This window comes from Brassica napus, chromosome C4 (genome assembly GCF_020379485.1).
Source record: "Brassica napus cultivar Da-Ae chromosome C4, Da-Ae, whole genome shotgun sequence".
Classification (NCBI taxonomy): domain Eukaryota; kingdom Viridiplantae; phylum Streptophyta; class Magnoliopsida; order Brassicales; family Brassicaceae; genus Brassica; species Brassica napus.
In genome coordinates, this window is record NC_063447.1 from 49,331,695 (window position 1) to 49,343,665 (window position 11,971).

At 40.4% G+C, this 11,971-nt stretch overlaps 1 protein-coding gene across 1 annotated transcript; it reads left to right on the forward strand.

Annotated features, from left to right (window-relative positions):
* The first annotated feature begins 1,786 nt into the window (after window positions 1-1,786).
* On the forward strand, window positions 1,787-7,733 carry LOC111208160 (glutathione S-transferase T3-like). Its single transcript, XM_048756368.1, has 2 exons — window positions 1,787-1,936; window positions 2,067-7,733. The coding sequence occupies exon 2, from the start codon at window positions 3,016-3,018 to the stop codon at window positions 3,898-3,900; it is 885 nt and encodes a 294-aa protein (XP_048612325.1). The 5' UTR covers window positions 1,787-1,936; window positions 2,067-3,015; the 3' UTR covers window positions 3,901-7,733.
* The last annotated feature ends 4,238 nt before the right edge of the window (window positions 7,734-11,971 follow it).

The following is an 11,971-nucleotide window of genomic DNA, read 5'->3' on the forward strand; positions in this document are numbered from 1 at the left end:
GTTCTAACTACATAATATAGAACAGTTTACAACAGTCATTCTTGACAAAGGTTTTCAAAATTCAACAGTCATATTTTTTACATAGTTTTATTAAATTCGTTTTTGATAACATCGCATGTTTATAGTCTTTCTGCGAACAAGCATATATATGCTGAAAATTTATATTTAAGTTAAAAGTTTTGTTCATCTAGTGATTTTGACATTCCATACCATTTATAGTAATTTTGTGTATTATTAACAAAAAGAAAAAGAAAAAAAATTGATATTGTTTTATAATAGTTTGAAAGTTATTAAATATGCTGAGACAATAAATTCAAAAGAACTATAAATACCATTTAAATGTATATATAGTTTTCTCGTAAGTCATCATATAATTATAGTTTTAAAAAAAATTCATATAGTTTACAAAAGTAAAGAAAATCAATCTCCAAGGGTGGTGAAACAAGGAGTCTTTGATAGTTCGTATACACAAAAGTAATAAGTGGAAAATGACATGTACAAGACTAGCCAGAGGGCAAAACAATCTCTGGTTTTACTAATTTTATGATAAACCAAGAAAAAAAACGAAAACAAAAGGAGACAAAACTATACATCTATAAAAGCCTTTTCTTATATATATATCCATATTTATTGTTTGTTAATTTGAACGACTTTCAATTAAAATTTGTAAAATATATATTGCTGGTGACCTATCATTGAAAGAACTAAAAAGTGAAAACTATTGTATTGCTCATTGGAATCTAGGTGGGAGTCGTTGAACCATCGCTTTGCTCACTGTCCCGTTCTGTTTCTTCTACACTTATAGGATTATTAGGATGCTACGTTTTGTTTTGTTTTTCTTTTCTTGTGACACATTCTTTTAACTTTTCTACTCATTCCTAGTGTTAAATTACTTCTAACATAGCTATTCTATAAAAAAACATTCCTATTCTACTTAAATTTAATCATATACAAAAAAAAATTATGCAGAACAAATTTTTTTGAACATAATCTATATACAACGAAATTATGTTCAAAAAATATATATATATATATATATATATATATATTTTTTTTGAACATAATTTCGTTGTATATAGATTGTACATTCAGTTCAATAATTTAAACTTTTAAGTATGCGATATAGATTATGCGGAATGCACTTACTCACCCACTTCGTTATTTACATGGCCAATGGAAATCGTCAAGTCAGTATGAGCTTTGGTACCACTACCAACTAAATATATCTGAGTCCACGTAAAAACACAGATAAGGCACTAAATGATGAAAATTAATAAAGAATTTAACTTGCTTTGTAAATTTATAAAATAAAGATAAGATTAGTTGTATTTGGTGTTTTTGGCCAACTAATTAAAGATTAGATTGATTATCAAACCATTAACCAGCCATTCAACGAAAACTACTTGAACTTATGGAGTCTGATTGGTAAGATGAGAGTAAATCAGAGTAAAATATAAAAGTGAAAAATGGTGAAAAACAAAATGGTGGAAAACACATAAGAAATAGAGAGACAATGATAAATGACGTTACTCTAACAAAATTTAGAGTAAAAATGAGTGTATAAATTTTACTATTTGAATAGTAAATAGAGTAACTTGATTGGACATCGCACCAACTATGACTTAGAGCGTGTTTAACGCTGGATCTTAGTTGGGCTCTAAGCCCAAAATGCCATTTTAAAATTAAAAAAAAAAAAAATGTGGTAAGAGCTGGGTTCCAGAAAACCCTACGGAGGAGGCGCCTCTTGTGACTGTCTTTTCGTCTCTCTCTCTCTCTCTCTCTCTCTCTCTCTCTCCTTTCTCACAGAGAATTCGTTCTTCTCCGACCAAATCCAGCCAAAATCAGCCGCGAGAGAGATCTCTTCATCTTCTTCGACTCGGTGGCCGTGTTTGCGGACCCGGCGAAGCAAAGCTCCCATCAGACCACATCGTCGAAGGTATGATCTCCCTCAATCGTCTTCTGTTCTTCCTCTATCCTCTTCTTGCTCTATCGTCTTCCTATATTGTCATCAAACCCTCGAATTGAAACCCTAATAAGAACTGATTTGATGATTTATTTGTCTTCAGGTGAGCCAAATCGGTTAGAAAGAAGTAGAGATAGGAGCTATTCTGTTTTCGTGTATCTCGGAGTTGAAGAACAAAAGGTAAACTGTGTTTTTTTCATCGTTTATAGGACATGCATGTGTGTTGAGTTGGTTAGATTCAGGGTCGAACATAATGTGATGTTTTGTGCGTTTTTGAGGTTCTCAAGTGTGATCGTGTGAATCAAAGAGGTAGCCACAACAAGATTCATCATACAGAAGAAGATTTAGGTAAGCTTGTGGTGAATTTGAATTCATATAAGTTGAATCTGGTTGTGAAGAGTGTTGATGCTTTGTTGTTCCTCTTTTTAAGTTCTGAAGAGGGTTGTACTGAATCACAGAGGGGGCCACAGGAAGAGTCATTCTACAGACAGAACATCTGGTAAGCTTCTGGTCTTTTTATTTACATATAGATGTTGTTTGATGTTTGCGAGAGGTAGATAAACATAGAAATAAACCTGAGTTGTTCTTTGAATTGCTTTCCCATGCTGATTAATTTTGCATCCTGTGAATTGTTCTTTCTTTCTTTGATCGCTTATTAGTTTGTTTGCTTGTTTGCTCTATGTATAATCATCATGTTTTCATCTTGTTAAAGCATTCACACATCTCCGATTTGATGTTTCTTTTTGCTGATCAATTCAAAAATGCAATACGTAATTTGAAATCTAAATCATAAAAAGTCCTTTATATTAAAGTCGTGTTTCTTGATGTCTGTCATTTATGGTGTGTCCTTTGTTAGATAGAAACATTAAAACATATACAAACATTAAAACTTCATATAAACAAATCTACAACAAACAACTACTTCCTAAAACAATTAAAAGAAATTAAAAGCAACATTAAAACTTCATCTACTTTCCTCTATTAAAGCTTCCTTTAACTTTGTTTACTTCATAAACTTCATCTTCTTCATCTTTTCTCTAACTCTTCTCTGTATGGATTCTCATCAAAGCCAGTCTTCTGGCTTTGTACACCTACTAAACAGTCAACTACCTAACCATGAATACCCAACTCCGTTTATGAGTTCTTTACCTAGTCCAGACCTTGGAGGTTCTGCTTCACGTGCACAAAATGGTGAGGACCGTAAGCAAAGGTGCAAGTGGTCAATAGCTGAAGACCTGGTCCTCATCAGTGCATGGTTGAACACCTCCAAGGATCCACTAGTTGGAAATGAGCAAAGAGCAGGAACCTTTTGGAAGAGGATTGCCGCTTATTATAATGCAAGTCCCAAGGTGATTGGTTTGGCTAAGAGAGAGCAAAGCCACTGTAAGCAAAGGTGGGGGAAGATAAATGAGAGTGTCTGTAAGTTCGTGGGTTCATATGACGCTGCAACAAAACAGAGGACCAGTGGCCAGAGTGAAGATGATGTTCTGAAGGCTGCACATGAAATTTTCTTTAACGATTACAAGGTGAAGTTCTCGTTAGAGCATGCCTGGAGGGAGCTTAGGAATGATCAGAAATGGTGTGGGGCTTATGGAAGTAGTCAACAAAGCTCTGGTTCAAAAAGAAAGAGGGTGGGGGAAGAACAATCTTTTCAGTCATCAGCATCTATGCCCAGTGTCAATGGAGAGGATGAACCAATGGCTAGGCCTATGGGTGTTAAGGCAGCAAAGACGAAGGCTAAAAGGCCAATGGGAGAAGAAGGGAAGAATCTGCAAGAGTTGCGGCAAATGTGGGAGATAAAGGCGAAGGACTTAATTATGAAGGATAAGCTTAGCAAGACCAAACTGCTTGACAGTTTGCTTGCAAAAACAGAGCCACTTAGTGAATTAGAAGTGGCACTTAAGAACAAACTGATTACTGAAATGTTGTCAATGTAATCTTTTAAAATATAAGTAGATCAATGTTAGTCAATTAGTAGTCTTTGTGATAAATGTTATCAATCTTGCTTAGAAATATAAGTTGATGTGTAATATAATAATCTTTGTGATCAATGTTATCAGTCTTTTAAATATAAGTTGATGGTTTTACTTTTTTGTTTTTCAGGGGAAGAGAAACCGAAATGGAAGCAAGAAAACCGATTGTTTGTGGCCTCTCAGCAAGAGGAATCATACCGCCTCTCCCACAAGAAGATACAGATGATGATGTTGCGGATAGCACACCAACTGAAGTTGAAGTGGTGGAGATATCAGATGAAGAAGAAGAAGAAGAAGATATGGTGGAGTTGAGCTTTGAAGAATACATGAGAAACATGGGGTACTTGATTAGGGTGGAGGAATCGGTTGAGGACATTGAACCTGAGTTCAGAAGGATGCTGAAAAGGATGGAACAGGAAGAGAAGAAGCTGAGAGAGGAGAAGTTCAAGGTACTGAACTCGGGAATCAAGCTAGAAGTAGGTCAATCTTCTAAGGGTGATGGTAAGAAGAGGAAGAGAAGAAGCTGAGAGAGGAAGGTCACAGACAGGCTCCTGTATGTTGTATTTTGGTTCTTGCAGGTCACGGATTGTATGACATGCATTTTGTATGTTTGTGTAGTCACCAGTCACGAGACTCTTGGATTATTTTGTAGGCATGCATTTTGTATATTTGTGTAGTCACGAGAGTTGGTAGTCTTGTATTATTGGTATGGTAGTCTTGTACTTTTGGTTCTCTTGTTCTATAAATTAAGAACTAATTCTCATTCTACAACACAACTCTTCTTCTCTCATTCAAGAAACACAACTCGTATTCTCTCATTCAAGAAACACAACTCTGCTTCTCTCATTCAAGAAACACGAACTCTTCTTCTCTCCTTTTTTATATTCTCAGTTTGAATCAGTCACATTTTTCAAATTACGCTTGTTCTCCCTTTCTCTATTCTCATTTCAAACAATTCTTGTTCCAAACGTTTAACAAAAAAAAAATTCTCTTTCCATATGGCATCTTCTTCACAAAATCCTTTCGAGGGATTGGATGATGAAAAATTGGACGAAAAATTTGATCAATATTTTGACCAACATTTTGATCAAAATTTTGAACAACATTTTGAGCAAAGTTTCGAGAATTTTACCAATAATTATGGTAATCAAGAAGAAGAAAAGAAAAAAAGAAAAAAACGAGCTTACATCGAAAGAAATCGTGAAGAGGGCGATATACGTTTATGGAATGATTATTTCAGTGAAACTCCAACATACCCTGATAATCTATTCCGGCGACGTTTTAGGATGAACAAGCCATTGTTCATGCATATTGTTGATCGACTCTCCAATGAAGTTGAATTCTTTCGACAAAAGAAAGATGCTCTCGGAAGGCTTAGTCTCTCTCCTCTTCAAAAGTGTACCGCTGCCATTCGTTGTTTGGCATATGGTATTGCGGCTGATACGGTTGACGAATACCTCAGACTCGGTTCATCTACAACTCGGTCATGTTTGGAAAATTTTGTGGATGGAATAATATATTTATTCGGCGATCAGTACCTAAGAAGACCAACACCGGCTGATCTTCAACGTCTACTTCATATTGGTGAGCATCGTGGATTTCCCGGGATGATAGGAAGCATCGATTGTATGCATTGGGAGTGGAAGAATTGTCCCACCGCTTGGAAAGGTCAATATTCACGGGGTTCGGGGAAACCCACAATCGTTTTAGAGGCGGTTGCATCGTATGATCTATAGATATGGCATGCATTTTTTGGACCTCCAGGTACCTTAAATGATATCAATGTTCTTGATCGCTCACCTGTTTTTGATGACATAATAAAAGGTCAAGCTCCGCAAGTCACCTTCTCTGTCAATGGAAGAGAGTATCATATGGCTTACTATCTCACCGACGGTATTTATCCGAAATGGGCAACTTTTATCCAATCAATTTCAATACCACAAGGGCCGAAAGCGGTTTTATTTGCGCAACATCAAGAAGCTGTCCGAAAAGATGTCGAGCGTGCTTTTGGAGTCTTGCAAGCTCGCTTTGCCATTGTTAAAAATCCAGCACTTTTTTGGGATAAAGTCAAAATTGGAAAGATTATGAGAGCATGTATCATACTCCATAACATGATAGTAGAAGACGAACGAGATGGATACACTCAATATGATGTTTCAGAGTTCCAACCAGGAGAAGACACCGGAAGTTCACATGTGGATCTCACGTTCTCTACAGATATCCCTACAAATATCGGCAATATGATGGCTGCTCGAACTAGAATTCGTGATAAACAAATGCATCAACAACTGAAAGCTGATTTGGTTGAACATGTATGGCGTAAATTCGGACGTGGTGAGGACAACAACTGAGCTCGGATGTTTCTTTCAAATTATTCTCGTTTATTTTACTAATCTTTCTTTTGATGTTCTTTTTAAAAATTAATGTTTTAATATGTTTATTTTAATATGTTTAATTTAATAAATAAATTTTCTCTTTAAAAAATTTAAGTTAAATAATTTTTTTTTCTTAAGAACCCCTAAATAAAAACTTACCATTGGAGCTAACAAAATAGATGTCTCTTGAGATCAAACTCTTAACTATGATTAATTACTAAAAAAATATTAAGAGACCGACTTTGGCTCTAAGGGTTAAACATGCTCTTAGAAGCTTCGAAAGGTTACCGGGAGGATCGACGCTCACTTCACCATGCTGATCGTGCAAGGGGCCTGTCGGAATATACACAGCGGTCGCGCGAAGCCACTGCTGTGAAGCATAATATTACCAGAGCTTCCAGGTCTTTGGAAGGAACATGAACACGAGACTATCGGGACTAAGGGAGGGGGGAGAACAGTAGGCGGGTCCTAACTGGTCCCAAGCTTTTTATACTCATCCTCCTCACCCTAAGGAGCAACTGCAACTCGCCATTGACAGTGGGAACTCTAAGGATCGGAGGTCAGCTCTGGAGCGCATCGCGGGACCATGCCCCCCATGCCTTCCTGCTCAAGTTTCTCATACTCCACCCCCTCGTCCAGTGGAGAAAATGCAGCTCTCTAACAACAGTGGGAACTCCAAGGAAAGGAGATCATCTCTTGATCGTCTCTCGGAACCACGCCTCCCTGTTCAAGCCCGTCTTGGAGGTACCTCCAGCTAGAATTAGCACGACTTCAAGAAGTAGAAGTCCAATACTTAGGAGATGAGGACCGAGAGATCCTAACACGCCGCCTCTCTCAACCTACCAATGTTACTCTTGTCACTCACGTTAACACATAACTGGCTGAGGAGGACCCTATCATTAGCGGGTCAGAAACTGTGTCTGAAGACTTGGCACCAAGGAGAATTCACCCCTCTCTTAGGATTGGAGCGCAGGTTTCATCTCCTTCAAATGCATCTCCTTCGAATGGTAAAAGGAAAGCTCTAGGGGCTGAGAGCACATCTAAAGCAACAGGGAAACGCAAAATTACCAAACAAGCTAGGCGTGTCCCCCGCAGTCCCCTTGGTTTTAACCTTAGGAAGGTGAATGCGGTTCGGGCTCGCAACCCACCGCGCAAGAAACTCTGCTTGGAAAAGGATAAGGGTGGGCCTAGTAACGTGGCAGCTCGCACGCGAAGCTCTAATACAGTGAATATACCGAAGTCTAAGGGAAGTGGAGGGGATTTTCTGGCCCCTCTTCCTCCGCTTCATTAGCAATATGCAGCTGGAATTGTCAAGGGTTCGGGAACCCCTCGACAATTCGTCGGTTGTAGGATATCAACAAAGTATTGAAGCCGAATATCATGTTCCTCATGGAGACGAAGCAGCAAGATACTTTCATCAAGGACAAGCTCCAATCATTAAACTTCTCGGGTTACTTCTCGGTTCCGCCAGTGGATTTGAATGGCGGTCTATCTTTATTTTGGAGAGATTCTGTAACTCTAGATGTACTAAAACCTTCCTCTAATATAATTGATGTTGAGATCAAATTTAAAGGATCTGCTTCTTTTGTCTCGTTTATCTATGGAGCCCCAGTTACTGGAAACAAAGCAGAGTTCTGGAATAGCGTGTCTCAGATAGGAAGAGGAGGAGATGAACTGTAACACCCCCGAACCGTTCTACGCATATGTCGAACCACCGGCCAACAATCAAACAAGAACATGACCGACGACCCGACCGTCTACCGAGATTCGGGAGCGTTACATGACGGGTTAATGGGCAATCCAGCCAAAGTTACAAAAAGTGCAATTCGTAACTAGGCCAGGCCGCCCACTAACACGTCTCGTCAGACCAAAGCCTAGGGCTTCTCAACCCGTACTCCGATCTGACGTTGTGTTAGCTCGGACAAGCTAATATCAGAAAAACAAGGCATTTGCACAAAACATTCGCTTTATTTATCTTATATAATATCTGGTTACAATACACAAAATATTATACAAGTGGTGGCATGCCAAGAAAGCAAAAGTACATACTTATAGTCTGAAAGCGTCTTAAGCAAAAAGATGCAAATCTACACCAGCCAGCCTAGCCTCCAGCAACCTCTACAAGCTTGCTACTGGTCACCTGAAACAACAACGAGTGAGGAGTGAGTAATCTAGCATTACTCAGCGAGTTACAATCCCCAACTAACAAATACAACCCCTCGCTATCCCACCCCAAACAATCTAAAGCGAGAGGTTCACCTAACAACACAACTCAATAACAATAAGCAATATCAAAAATACGCAGCGGTAAACGATAGCAAGATAACTAGCATTATGCTAATTACTAGCTCATCACCAAACTTAAACTCGACTTAAACCAGGGTTCAATAACCCGAAACACAATATAATATATATAGCAAACTCGGGCCCTGGTGACGTTATGTTCCTCCTTCACTATCGGCAATATCCTATCTTCCTACCACAAATGCCAGAAGAAGGAACTTTCAACCGACCGCGGCCCACAGTCCTTCGGGTCACCGCGCGACAATCCACAGTCCTTCGGGTCACTGCCACATTACACCGTCGTGTAATACTCAGCCATAGGACATGACCCTGTTCGTCTGAGTCTTCCTGATCCAACGAATAAGGGGTTTCCTTGAACCCGCCGGGTACGAGGTCTGAAGGAACACTAACTCACCCCAATATGCCTAGCATTGTGGGTTACACAAATGCTGCTGGCCAATATACGATTAATACTAAACCCGGTAAAAATAACACAAGGTTCCTAGTATTAATCACCACATAATCAACACATTCCACCTCAAACATGCCTAGCATTGTGGGTTACACAAATGCTATATGGCCAAAATATGATTAATACTAAACCGAGTAAAAATAACACAAGGTTCCTAGTATTAATCTCAAATTAACACAACCAATCATATTCCAGAATACCTAACTATCCACAACTTAGCGATATCATCTAAGCATTCCGCATTCGCTAACTAACCAATCAACCTAACCATTAGCATGCTACTACGGTTCTCAAACAATAACAAGCATGCCATCAACTCAATCAACATAACCTCAATTATTCAAACCGTTACTCAGTTAGCCCCAACCTCCTGCCATGATCCAACTTCCAAGTAACGGGACCCTGCATGAAAACAACTCAGCAATCAATCGATTATAACTCACAGTTTTTGGTTGACCGTGGCCTTGACCCCAAACCTGACTTCTGCGATCCGAACCCTTTCTCGACCTTCTCAAGTAGACCCACGTCCAGACTGGTCTTGAACTGGTCTCCACTAGAACTTATCTCCCTTCACTTGAAAAGAACCTTCTCCAGGTGCTGACTCAAAATCGGCATAATAACAGTTCTCGAAAACTGCCTAAATCGCTCGAAAACTATCAAAACTCGATCCTTTTTTCTTTGCTTTCTCTCTCACGTTTTGAACTGACTTTCAAGTGTTCTGAATGTGTTCAAATGAGAGGGGGTCTTGGGCTATTTATAGGAAACAACAACCAATCAGGAACAAGCCGTGTGGCAGCCCGTGTGTCCCTTCGCATGGCTCCGGACGCATGCGCGGCAACACCTCGTGCTCCACATGGCTGGCTGCATGTCTCAGTCTCATGCAGGATGACACACCCACGTCCAGATGGCCAGCTGCATGACTGAAGTGCATGCAGGTCGACACACCATCTCACACATGGCTGGCCGCATGCTTCGGTTGCATGCATCGCAACACCTCGTGGTTGGCCGTTCCACCTCGTGCTCCACATGTCTACTTGCATGTACAGGTTGCATGTACTGCAGCACCTCCTGCTTCCCTTGACACACACACTGCCAGGAGATTGCCACCACGTCCTGATCTCATAGATCGAGCCACCTCGAGCTTCTCGGTCCATTCGTCCAATTTTGGCCTTTCTGGTGAATTTTTCGTCCCGCGATCAATCCCAATATTTTTCGACGCCCGTTCTGATGATCTGATTATTTTTAATAAAATCCAAAAGAATCCTGACTTGATGGAAAATATTTCCCGAGTTTCCGGCTTCTTCGAAAAATTCCATAATACCGAAATTAGGGTTTTTTGCCCAATTTCCGGTCTTCCTGTTGTGCTTCCAAAAGTTTCATGCTTCAAACGTACTTTGAGTAAATATACCACATTGTCTAACCATTGTCTAGTGGGATACTTGACTCATGGTTCAGACAAAAACAATCTGATCGTCCGCGACTCGACCATCCAAAAGATACTCGACCATTCTTTTTTCTTTTTTTTTATGGTTTTCAACATGTACCATGGTTACTGACCGGCGATTTCAATGAAATACTCTCTAACGATGAAAACGAAGGAGGACCGGCAAGGTGGGAAGGATCATTTACTGCCTTCCAATCCTTTGTCTCACAAAATGGTCTTTGGGACCTTAAGCACTTGGGGAATCATCTCTCCTGGCGGGGCACAAGATACACCCATTTCATCAGGTCACGTCTGGACCGTTCTATGGCGAACTGCGGTTGGTCCGAAGCCTTTCCTATGGGGCGCAGTTCGAAGGCAGTGATCATCGACCTCTAATGACGTACTTCAACAACTCGAGAACAAAGCGACAAAGGATTTTCCATTTCAACATGACCCTCACTGAGAAGGAAGAAGTTACAAAGCTGGTGGATGAAACTTGGAACCATGATCCACTGGCCTCAGTGATCGCAAAACTCAATGCGTTTAGGCATGGTATAATACAATGGACTAAGGAGTGAAACCAAAAGAGCAATCAGAGTACAGCTGAAGCCCAACGAGACCTAGAAGAGCTATTATCGTCTGCAATACCAGACATTCCTCATATTGAGGCTGTGAACAAAACACTAAAGGAGGTATACAGAGAAGAGGAGGCCTTTTGGAGATAAAGGAGCCGCATACAATGGCTGAAGGATGGAGATCAGAATACGGGTTTCTTCCACGCGGCTACGAGACAGAGGAGAATGCAGAATACCCTCTCGGTTATGGAGGATACCCTCTCGGTTATGGAGGATACCAAGGATTTGCCATGTTCGAGGATCAGAAGATCGCGGGAGTTGTGGCTGGTTTCTACAGAGACATGTTTGCCACAAATGACAATCAAGACTTCACTATGGTGGACAAGGTGATTGAGCAGAAGGTCACAACGGAGATGAACAGCACATTAACCACCATACCGTCCCAAGCAGAGATACGGGAAGCCGCATTCTCGATCAATGGGGGTAAAGCACCAGGGCCGGACGGGTTCTCTGTGAAATTTTACCAGGCGTACTGGCACATTATTGGCGTGGACGTTTGCCGAGATATTCAAGCTTTTTTCGAGACAAGCCGCCTCCACCAGCAACATAATGAGACCCACATTAGACTAATATCAAAGATCTCGACGCCACGGGCGGTGGCGGATTATAGGCCTATTGCGCTATGTAACTCCCATTACAAAATCATAGCCAAGATTCTTACGAGACGACTGAAGCCCTTCCTCCCAAACCTGATCTCGCACACTCAGACGGCATTCGTAGCGGGGGGAGCGATCACCAACAACGTTCTCATCACTCACGAAACCCTGCATTTTCTCCGGACTTCCGAGGCTAAGAAGTTCTTTTCAATGGCTATCAAAACGGACATGAGAAAGGCGTATAATAGGAT